This window comes from Fragaria vesca, linkage group LG6 (assembly GCF_000184155.1).
Source record: "Fragaria vesca subsp. vesca linkage group LG6, FraVesHawaii_1.0, whole genome shotgun sequence".
NCBI lineage: Eukaryota > Viridiplantae > Streptophyta > Magnoliopsida > Rosales > Rosaceae > Fragaria > Fragaria vesca.
In genome coordinates, this window is record NC_020496.1 from 4,001,964 (window position 1) to 4,013,648 (window position 11,685).

At 38.9% G+C, this 11,685-nt stretch overlaps 2 protein-coding genes and 1 pseudogene across 2 annotated transcripts; all 3 read left to right on the plus strand.

The window, feature by feature from the left end:
* The first annotated feature begins 4,482 nt into the window (after nt 1–4,482).
* On the plus strand, nt 4,483–5,619 carry LOC101314865 (hydrophobic protein RCI2A-like). The gene is made up of 3 exons (XM_004302279.1): nt 4,483–4,668; nt 4,826–4,930; nt 5,313–5,619. Exons 1-2 carry the CDS (start codon nt 4,579–4,581, stop codon nt 4,907–4,909), a joined length of 174 nt encoding a protein of 57 aa, XP_004302327.1. The 5' UTR covers nt 4,483–4,578; the 3' UTR covers nt 4,910–4,930; nt 5,313–5,619.
* A 1,786-nt stretch (nt 5,620–7,405) lies between these two features.
* Nucleotides 7,406–8,732, plus strand: LOC101314579 (hydrophobic protein RCI2A-like). The gene is made up of 3 exons (XM_004302278.1): nt 7,406–7,722; nt 7,859–7,969; nt 8,393–8,732. The coding sequence occupies exons 1-2, from the start codon at nt 7,642–7,644 to the stop codon at nt 7,940–7,942; spliced, it is 165 nt and encodes a 54-aa protein (XP_004302326.1). The 5' UTR covers nt 7,406–7,641; the 3' UTR covers nt 7,943–7,969; nt 8,393–8,732.
* Nucleotides 8,733–10,553: 1,821 nt separating this feature from the next.
* Nucleotides 10,554–11,499, plus strand: LOC101296412 (annotated as a pseudogene).
* Nucleotides 11,500–11,685: the final 186 nt, after the last annotated feature.

Below are 11,685 nucleotides of genomic sequence, written 5' to 3' on the forward strand. Positions count from 1 at the left end.
ACGACTATATATATATATATATATATATATATATATATATATATATGGTAATATACACACACTAGGATAGCCTACCAAACCAAGCAATTCTATACTGAGGGACCAATAGTATTTGAATTGATAATAAGCACCCTGTCCTCCAAGCCATACTGGAACACCAAGCATATATTTCAACCAAAACAATATGAGGCAAAGTGTTTTCTAGATTGAACATTTATCAGTAACTCAAATTAGCATTTTCATAGATGCTCCAACATATTCATATATATGGGCCGGGTGTGAGTCTGTGACTAACAGTATGTCTAATGGATGCATGTGTAGAACCAACTCTATGTCTTGCAGCAACGCAATTTGATCACATCAGCAGGTATATGGTACGTAGATAATAAACTTGATCATACATGGTACAATATACAGTCTACAGTCTACATCACTGTACTATAGATGTAAGTAAACATAGATTGGGCAATGTCATATAGATTATAGCAGTATGGAAATCTAGTTGCGCTCCTATGACTGCAAGACTTTTATATGCATGTAGGTGATGTAGCAAAGTTTTCAGACTCAAGTCAATAAACAGTTAAACACACCTTTGCAGTGCAGCAATTCAATAGCCCAAGAGCCAATTTTAGCATGTTGAATAGCAAAGTTTTCAGTCTCGATTACTCCTGCATTTACACAATCATTTGGTTTAACAGAAGGCCGGAGAGAGATGTAATCCAGATTGAAGATGAAAAAAATTAGAAAAGGAAGATTAGTTTGACCTATTATGTGTATATATATCCATTATAATCTAGAGGGTTACTCATTCCCCCATCAAAATTTGAAGTCATAGCATACAAGATGTTACAGCGAAAGAAGAGGATCGAAGAAAAAGATTAGAGAACTAGGTTTCTCACAATGACCAATACAAATAGCATGTTTGGCTGGACCATGGATCGAAGTGCCTTCCTTGTTGGTAGAGGGTAAGTGCCTGCCACCAGTGAGTTCTTCAGATTGAACTTATCCCTTGTTTTGCATAAACCCACAACTATCTAGGGTTCGTTAAACACCCTCTTTTAGAACACTGAGCAATTGAGCAAGTACCTTTATGCTAAACCCCAAACAATCCGGACCAATTGCAAACAAATCTCATGTCTAAGTCATTGAACTCAGGGCTTACTACTATTTTAACAAACCGGTTGAATGGGATCAGATAAGTCATTTTTCATAATACGCCCTCACACAATCAGACAATCTACTATTGGACAAGTTTAAGGCACTAAAGTGATGAAGAGGCTATTATACTCGATGGAATTGGAAGTTTGGAACCTAAGCATGGTGGAAGAGGTAGGATGAAGACAGCCAATTTGCAGTGCTTTCAGTCTTGAACAGAATCGAGCCAAGAAAGAAGATTTGATAAACATTAGAAAAACAAAGTCACATTTTTATCAAGCATCACGATGGAACCTTTGCTTGTTTAAGTATTTGTTATTGGCTTTTTTTTTTTTTTTTTTTTTTATATGAAACAAACAAACACTAAAAAAAAACCTCTCAGAAAACCGGAGTTTACATCATCAAATAAAAGAGCTATGTATTTTATGGCACCCGGTTTTCTTTTCCACTATCCCAGTGAGCTAGCTAGATACAGTAATTGTTGGCTGGGATGAACTTATTACACATAAATTAATCAAACATGTATGACGATGGATGGATCGACTAGACGATATGTAAAAAAGGAAGGAGATGATGAAAGTTAGCATAGTGTGACAAGAATTTCAAGAGTTTGTAATATAACTGCATCCAGATATCAAATGAAAGAAGAAACACAAGTCAAGAAGGTGACGATGATGAAGGTGTTCAAGCCAAGAAACACCATACTAATACAAAAAACCTCACACGTGGAATGTAGTCAAGTCTTGTGCTGGAAGAGCTGAAGAATTTAGGGTTTGGGCCTTAAAAAGTCCTAAAGAATTGACAAGGTCGGTTACGTCACGTGTGCGGTGCGCGTATCTGGATAAATCCCATTTGGGCCTCTGCCTCCATCGCCGCCGTTGTTCCAACATAAGGCGGCAACCTACGAACCGTTAGATATCTCTGACAGCCTGGTCGATTCCATCCCCATGTTCCCACTGTCACGCGCCATTTCAAGGTCGTTGCCCAACATTCTACCATTTCGCAACAGAACAGAAAAGTCTTTTTTTTTCTTTTTTTTTTTTTACCTATTTAACAAATAGAAGACTGAGAAACAGAAAAGTTAATCGTGCAAAGAAGTAAGGTGTTATATTTTGTTTATTTTCTTGTCCCAAAGGTACCAAATTCTGCTCCTAAAACAACACTATTTGTGTTTTAAAGTAATAACTCTAGGGGAACATCCTATTGGGAGAAAACAGGCGTGCGAATTAGGGTTGGGAAAACAGAGGGCGACCTTGTGGCCTGTCCGGCGGCGCTCCCATGTTGACGGTGGCTCCTTGCCTCGTCTGCGTGTGGTGGTTGCTGCCGGGCTGGTTTTTATTTCTGTGATAATACGGTCAGAAGTGATGGATGGAGAGAGGAAGTTTGCAGGTGGTTGGTGGTCTGATACCTGTTGGCTGGTATGGATGGTAGAGCGGGCTAGAGCGGCGGCGATTTCAAATTGGCTGATGGATCATCGATGTGGAGTGGTAGTGCATGGCTGGAGGTGGACCGAAGATGGGTAGGTCGAGACGGAGCCATTTTGCTTGGGTTGGTTTGACCAAATCTGGGTTCGGTTGCACAGTTTCGATTTGTGGAAGGACTGCGTTGGAGGTTGCGTTGCCTTTTTATGGCGAGAAGCGAAGGTTGGAAGGTTGCCGGCGATAGCTCGACCAAGGCGGCGGAGCAAGACTGCTAGTGCTCTGATGAGGTGGGCCAACGAAGGTTTGGGCTGGAATTATCTAGTGGGCTTTGATCTCTTTGTTCTTAGGGTTGCTAATTGGGTTTGGGTCCTTTTGGGCCTAACCTGGTTTGTTTTTTCTGTTTTTGTTTGTTGTTTTTCCTGGTTAGGGTTTTCTGGTTTTTGGTTTTGGCTAGGTTTAATAAGTCTCTCCTCTTTTGAGCGAGGGTTAGGGTGTTTTGGTTTGGTTGGTGTGCTATTTTGGTGGCGTCATACCTGGGGATTATGGTTTATCTCGGTGCTGGCTGGTTGTCAACATGTGGGTGGATTACCTTTGCACGTGGTCTGGTGGTCTTTAGACACGGTGTTGAAGAAGGATAATTGGCTCGGTTTATTGTTGGTGACAAGGTTGTATCGTGACTCTCAGGCTTTGGTAGCTCATGTTGAGCGTCAAATTTGGTTAGGGGTTGGGCCCTTTCGGCTCATGGATGTTGCTTTTAGTGACGGACCCGTAACTATGGATCTTGTTAGGAATGTGTGTTGTGGTGTAGGCATCATAACCGATCGTTCCATTGTGCTGTATTTTATTAATGAAATTTCTTCTCAAAAAAAGGTACCAAATTCTGGTTGTGACATGTTTGCACATCGGTTCCATCACACGTTAAAGATCAAAAAATACTATCAATGTGCACTTTTAGAATCGTAAAATCAAATAGAGTTGTTTCGGGCGCTAACTAGACGTATAACCAGTCCACGATGGAGAAAAATATCTTGTGCTTGTCAAACCTTGCTCAAATATATCATCCGTCCAAACCGTTAGCGATTTAGCATAAGAGATCTTGAGGGGAACTATAAATGGAGATTTGTCAAGGGTATCTTTACATTGTAAGGTAAAAGCTAGCTCTTTAGCTCTGCTGGCACCATAGTGATCGAGGAGCTGTCCTCATTCATTCACCACCTAATTTTGAATTCAGTTTTCAAATTCTCTAGCAACATATATGGCAATAGGTTTTGAATTCAAAACGTTAAGGCCAGGTTTGTGACAACTGACAACACACGATTTACGTGAGTGTGTGTGGAGTCTCCATCCAATTCCTTCAATCCACCCTATGATTTTGACCAAACAGCCTCATTTTTATTTTTTTTTGAAAGTAACAGCCTCATATATGTTTCATTCATCAAACATTAAGGCCTCCGGCTCATGTTATTCTAGTTTTTCTTGATGATTTAATTGTTATTACTAGAGTTAGGAGAACATGTTCTTGTTTTAGTATGTAATATTTTTCTTTTTTTTTTGGGTTTTTTAGGCCCCGTTTGTAACCAAAAAAGAAAAAGAAAAAAAAGTTTGCATCAATGGGGAACCTTACCATAGAAGTTCAGTGACACAGTGCATGTTCATCCATTTATGAAAACCTAGCTGTATGATTCTTTCTCCTTATTGGGTGGGGAGAGGCTAGGCTGTTAAAGATACTCTCAGGAAAGTGAGATATATACACTCACCGGAGAAACTTTACAGGGCTAAGCAAAGCCAGCGGGTACACGATACTGTATTTTTCGTGCCCAATACGTGGCCTCCACGTGGTTCCTCATCACCGCACAGCGACTCCTTACTCCCCTGTATTTAAACCCTATCTCTACCTCACAGTTTCGACACCGAAACACAAATCCAGAGCCAGAGCAGTTACCGAAATACCAACAACTCTTTCTTAATAATTCTCAGTTTCGAAATCAGAGTTTAAGCAAACATGCCGAGTGAAGGAACAGCCAACTTCATCGATATCATCATCGCCATCCTCTTGCCTCCTCTCGGGGTCTTCCTCAAGTTTGGCTGCCATGTCAGTACTTGATTCCTCTATATATATACACCTCTGATTTCTCTATATATCTTTCTCTTTTTCTGTCCATATATGTTATAGATCACTGAATTGTGATGGAGTTCGTTCTTCAGAGTTAATCTTTTAACTGACTTCTGGGTTAATTACCGATTTGCAGGTGGAGTTCTGGATCTGTCTGTTGCTGACCATTTTCGGTTACATCCCTGGGATTATCTATGCCATCTATGTCATCACCAAGTGAAGTAGCTAGTCCTGCTTTTCTGTAAGCTTTTTTCTATCTCCTTCTTCTTTGTTGTGTTAATATGCCTTTAGAAAGCAGCATATCCCCCTCAGCTTTAGAATATGGTAGACAAGTTCTTCTTTACTTTCTGTTGATTACATCTGAAAAAAAAGAAAGAAAAAAGATTTACCTGTATACATATACATTATAATACAGAGAAGATTCGAATAAAGTAAGATGTACACTTTAATGGGCAAGGATTATTATGGTAATCCAGCTTTGTTATTAATAATATTATTGGGTCTACGTGACATGATGAGCTGCACTAATTTATGTCTAATAATGTGATGTGTATCTTTTGACAAAGACGACGGAGAACTAATCTTTTTCTCCTTTTTCTTGTGCTTTGTTTTGTTTTGGACAGGTAGTAGTGATAAGGATGTGAAGTGAAGGGCACATATATATGTCTTCTGGTTTCTGCATTCAAAGCTTGTTTTCCACCATTGGATTGCATAGTTACTTGTTTGGTTTGGCCAATGGACAGTTGATATTTCATGTAGTGCGTGTGTGTCTTCTTTTTCTCTATTCCCCCCTCCTTATTCCCTTATTGAGTTCATCCATGATTTGTCCTTCTGTTGAAGAAGGTAGAATATATAGTGAAGTATTGAGGAGCTGATGTATCAATCTTAGCTCTCCAATTTAATAAAAGAAATTAAATTTGTTCTCCCATTAGCTCTTCGTTTTTATCTTCATTCATGTTCGTCTCAAACATGATATTAATTTGGCTAATGAGTAACTTCACTTGAACTTTCGTATAATGACTACCCATTCACTTGAATCTTTGTTGAATTCAACCTGTTACATCAAATGACACAAAAATAAAAAGCGAGAGAAGGTTATAAAAAGTTCAAATTAAGACCAATGAGCCTTGTATAATATGGATAATCTTGCCACATATATGGTAGGTCAATGTGTCGATCTATAGTTTGGCCGCTCAATCAAGGTTTTTATTCAAAAATCAAACATGTCCGTTAATTAGTTGCATCTCTCATCGCGTAACTTAATATTTAATACATGAAGTCGGCACCATAGAAACAATGTTCAAATTGATCCGTTTGGACAAAAGCCTAACAATCCAACTGTGAACACATTGATGGGCGTAATAATCAAGTGTGAAGATCTTGTGAAAGAGAGAGTTCAGCTAAGGTTTCAAAACTTTGAAACTAGGCCAACAAGCCACATCCCGCGTGCTTCTCATTACCTCCATCACATGAAGAAACAAAGGCGCCCATGCCCTCAAACATGGTCAAGTCCAATTGTGCTTAAACAATTAGGGTGAGCAGTGAGGACGTTAAAACTTAAAAATGTTGAAGAAAATAGAGAAGGACGGTTACGTCACGTGTGTGGTGGCGCTCATATGGATGTGTCCGCATCGGGGGCTCTACATATTTGGAGCCTCCATCGCCGCCGTTGTTGCAGCATGCGGTGGCAGCCCCATGAGCCGTTGGGTTCGTCTGCCAGTCTGGTTGATTCCATCCAGATGCTGCTCATATTGGTGCTCATGGGGAAGATGGTTCCAAATGAAATACCCCAAATCATTCACACGAGGAAATGAGAACGAACAGAAGAAAAACAAAAAGATTAAGGAAATATCTACATCTACTCGTGTGATTGCAACACAGAAGATCATCCAAAAAACATCTCTAAGGTGTATTATTTCCACATTTTGTTCACGTTGACACTCTTTTTGGAGCACACTATACAAAATATCGCACTATAAGAAAAGGAGCTATTATGATCCCTATTTTCAATTTCCTTTTGTTCCTTTGTAAATTAAAACCAAGTGCCATGAACGTACACTCCTAAATAGTAAAAAACATGTAACAGAAGAATTCTGAAGTAGAATGATAGTCTAGACAATCCATGTAACAACCAACAATTACCTAGATAGATTGTTGATGTTAAAAGAGATGTCATGTTAATTTATCTGAAATGCAAAATTTTATGTCGATATATGGATACAAAATCTCTGGACTGTTAGCTTGAGTAATGTTGAAGGGTTGTGGAGGCTTTCTTAGACTATAAGGTTGAGCGATTGGCACCACCACCACCACCACCAATTTATGAATACGACTTGTAATTATTTTTAGCTACATTTCCTATACACATGATGTATGTGTCTAGGTCGACCATTCCATTTGCACTTGATTTAGAATTGAATTGAAATACATGGCTCCTCAAGTTTCATTCGTCGCTGTTGCCACCGATCCATATTGGGTCCTTATCATAGTCTTGTAGGAGTAAAGAAACAGAGGAGCAGATGGCAGACTGACACGTGCCCATGCATGTAACATGCCAGACTTACACGTGTAATGCTAACTGACACCTGGCCATGCATGTTACCCATTTATGCAAACCTAAGCTGTAATATTTTTTCCTAATAAGGAAATGTGTGGCTGTTAGATATTTATAAAGATATTATTATTATTATAGGCTGTAACATATTCTGGGAACCTCCAAACAGTGAGATATACTCGAAGAAATTAAACTCGACCCTTTACAGCTAGGGCAAGGACACGATACTCTACTCGACTGTATGCCACCATAGCCACGTGTTTCATCATCAGCTCTCTCTATATAACCCTCCACTCTCTAGTCTCTACCTCACAGTTTTCTTCAGCATCACAGATCCACACACAGCAGTTACCAACTTCTTCTTCTTCTTCTTCTTCTTTTACTATCTGTTTCTAAGTATGGGTGCAGCAACCTGCGTCGACATCATCATCGCCATCCTCTTGCCTCCTCTTGGGGTCTTCCTCAGGTTTGGCTGCGGGGTAAGTAGCCACTTATATCCCTTGATTTCGATCCCTCTGTGTTTTTGTGATTCTGTGCATGTCTGTCATACGTACTCTACTTAACTGTGATGAAGCTCTCTGTGGGGTTAAACTTTCTTGTATATGACTTCTGCAGGTGGAGTTCTGGATCTGTTTGATTTTGACTCTTTGTGGTTACCTTCCTGGGATCATCTATGCTATCTGGGCCATCACCAAGTGATGATCAGCCACTCGTACTTCATTTTCTGTAAGTTTCCTTTTTTGTTCATATATAAGGCCATTTTTATCAAAAAAAAATTTTATGCAACAAAGTTTCGGTGTGTAACTAATACGTAATATTTAATTCAGTCATTCACTAATATGTAATATTTAAAATATGTAGTATTTAATTCAGCCATATCCACATGACACTATCATACTAACTAACGATAGTTAACAAAATCGAAAAAAAATAAAAAAAAAAAAAAACTAGATCCAAGCTTTGGGAGATCACCTTTGCCATTTCAAATTAATGTAATATGTAACCTCTTAAAAAAAGTAATATCTCCCTTCAACTTGAAGTCATTTTATAAAAGAAATGATAGTGAATTACGTAATTAGTTATGATGGTGGAAGATATTTCTGGGTAATCAACTATTCTTAATTTTGTTCTTTCTCTTTGTGTGGACAGGTGGTCGTACAGATGTGAAGGGCACATAAGGCCTATGTAGTTTTCACCGTTGGATTGCATAGTACTTTGTTTGCTGTTAGCCAATAATGTAGTGCGTCGTTTCTCCTTTGTATTTAGTTCATTGTGTTTCCCTATCTTGTCTATCTCTTGTGAAGGGTGGGTGTGGGGTTTTGGTTGGTATTATGGATTAATGTCTCTTTAAACATTGATAATTTATTTAATTATTCTCAATGTGGATTTGATTTAATTTTCAATGTGATTCTCATCCACCCGACCCAGTAGGGTTTGGAGGGTATCACTAGCTTTATGAATAATATTGAGTGCTCTAATAATTCATGTCTCTGATCTCTTCGTGGCATGGTGTTATCATTTAGCAAAGGAACAAGTTCTATCCCCTCTCCATTCCTAATAAACCACGCCACGAATTCTTGAAGTGTCACATTCTTCTTTTTGATGGAATCACATTCGTATGTTTGTTTAGAAATTTACCTACAAAAACGTTCGAGCTAATCCAAACAGAAGAAAACAAATGCCGAAAGTTCGCAACTCATCCTTTCACCACAGCAATGCTGAAGCTCAAAGTAGGAAGTGTTTCATAGTTAAATAGGGTTTATGCGGGGTTTACACTTGAGGGTGGAAAAAGACCCATTTTCATATGTCACTTCCTTCCATAGTTCTATACTTCTATTCATACCAACTGTCGTTGATGTCGACAATAAACAAAGAGAACAAGAACAGACAGATGGTGTCTAATCAAGGTGGTTGCGTGTCATCTAAGTCTCACCAAATTGAATAATAACGGCGGTCTGTGCCGTTATCGTTTCCAAATTGGTAAACATTAAGCTTTCGGATATGTAATTCCACGTATGTCGACATGGACAAGGATTATCCGGAGGTTTCCTCAAATGCCTCTCTACTACGGTTGAACCTAATCGTCAACAAGATTAGAGAGAAAGATTTCGATTAAATTCCTAGGAAAGCGGATGTTGAAGCTTATACGAAATACGTACTTTGTGGGGTAATCAACAAGATTGTTATACATTCATCTTGACATAAACCTGTTTTGTTTTCTCACATACTGTAAGTGCAAGTGATCTTTTTTCATCAAAATGAGTTATTCTACCAAAATTGTCATCTTATGTGTAAAACTAAAACTTAGATTAGTTACTACTGAATCGAAGGTGAAGAAAGATACGGTTATTAATAGGTTCATCAATTCTTCATTTAAACAAGCTTGTCAATCTGATTAACCTAATAACTAAACTAGTCAGCAAATTGAGCTGAGATGATGAAGGTAGGAATCCGAGCAGCGATTATATAACAGAAACGTATTTGATCAACTCTTATATTAAACAGAATTTGTTTCGAATTTGAATCTATGAATCTATCCCTGAATGGATAGTTTCCTGTAAATACGAACATATATATAATGGCTGGGTTTTACTTGATCATCGATAAACTATTTCATCCGGGGTTTGACAGTTGGTTGGGAAACGATATCAGGTTGCTGTCATTACAAAACCATGTGTAATATGATATTTTGAGACGTCGGTATTGAGTTGGCCGTCGTTTGAATTTCCTAGGTTAATTAGGCTTCAAATTTAGGAGTAATTATTAAAAAAAAAAGGGCATATAACACAAAATTACTATTTACAAATACAAATAGTAAAAAAATCTTTAATTGTTCCACGTGATAAAAAGATAACCTTTAAAACATATTAGATGATAAAATGGTTACCTCTCAAATTATTAAATAATATAACAGTCCATCTGAGATTTTTTTTATTGACGGATATACCCTTCTGTCTTCCCGTCTCTCTACGATCAGTGAGTGTCTCGAGGATCTGAAAACCCGACCCCCAAAAGCGCGACTGAGACGCGCCCTTTCTCACGGCGTCGTACCGGTGGACATAGCTTCCTCTCAGCATCACAGTCATGTCTGTGGCTTTGGGCGTGACGAGCTCCAGTGAAAGAGAATCGAAGCTCGAATGTTTCTCGGCATCTCCGGAAAATTTTTCGACTCCGGCCACGGCTGCAATCGAGACCGATGGCGGTAGCTTCATCTTGACGAGGTAAAGAAGCCTGTTGTAGTTTTGCTTCACCTCCTTATTGAACTTGAGTTTGGTAGAGTTTTGAAGATCTGGGATTATGGATTTGGATTATGAAAGGGGATGTTGTCATCACACTGCAGTCTGCTTATGGCGCGGTGAAGAACTCCATTAAGGCCTATTTTGAGCGAGCTGGCGGGTATGTTATTGAAGTTCCATTTCAATTTCCAGTGAATTCCAGTGAAGAAATAGTAAATGAATTTCAGATGGCTTTGGTGAAGGAAAAGGCTAGTGGTAGAAGAGTTAGATTAGCTCTGATTGATCATGTTACATCCATGCCATCTGTTTTACTTCCAGTTAAGAAATTGGTTGAAGTGTGCAGGGAAGAAGGTGTTGATCAAGTTTTCATAGATGGGGCTCATGGTGTTGGGTGTGTAGATGTTGATATGCAAGAAATAGGGGAAGATTTTTACACTAGTAATTTGCACAAGTGGTTCGTCTGCCCTGCTTCGGTTGCATTTCTGTATTGTAGGAAGTCAATCACACATTCAGAACTGCATCATCCTATGGTGTCTCTCATGATTATGGTAAAGGGTTGGCTATTGAAAGCTGCTGGATAGGGACTAGGGATTATAGTCCTTTAGTAATTCCTTCAGCTGTGGAGTTCACAAACAGATTTGAAGGCGGTATCGATGGAATCAAAAGGAGGAATCATGATGCTGTTGTTGAGAAGGGAAAGATGTTGGCAAAGGCTTGGGGAACCAATCTTGGATCTCCACCGGATATGTGTGCAAGCATGATCATGGTGGGAATGCCGGCTTGTTTGGGGGTTCCAAGTGATGATGATGCCTTGAAATTAAGGATACATCTGAGGGAGAAATTTGGTGTTGAAGTACCAATATATTACCGAATGCCGAAGCATGAAGAGGTTGCAAAAACAACAACTGCGTATGCTCGAGTTTCTCATCAAGTCTACAACAAGTTGATGACTATTATAAGTTCAGAGATGCAATCAATCAACTTGTTTGTGATGGGTTCACCTGTGCTCGATCTTTATGAACTGCCTTTATCCTAATTACGGCTCTTCATGCTGTAGAAAGAATGAAGGGATGTAATGAATCTGGTTTGAATTAGTACTTGCATTGAAATGAGTTTTCATGTGAATATTTAGTTCAGTGAAGCCTGAAGAAGTTCATATCATGAATAACAGGAGCCATTACCAATTTACCACTCTGTCCATCCATG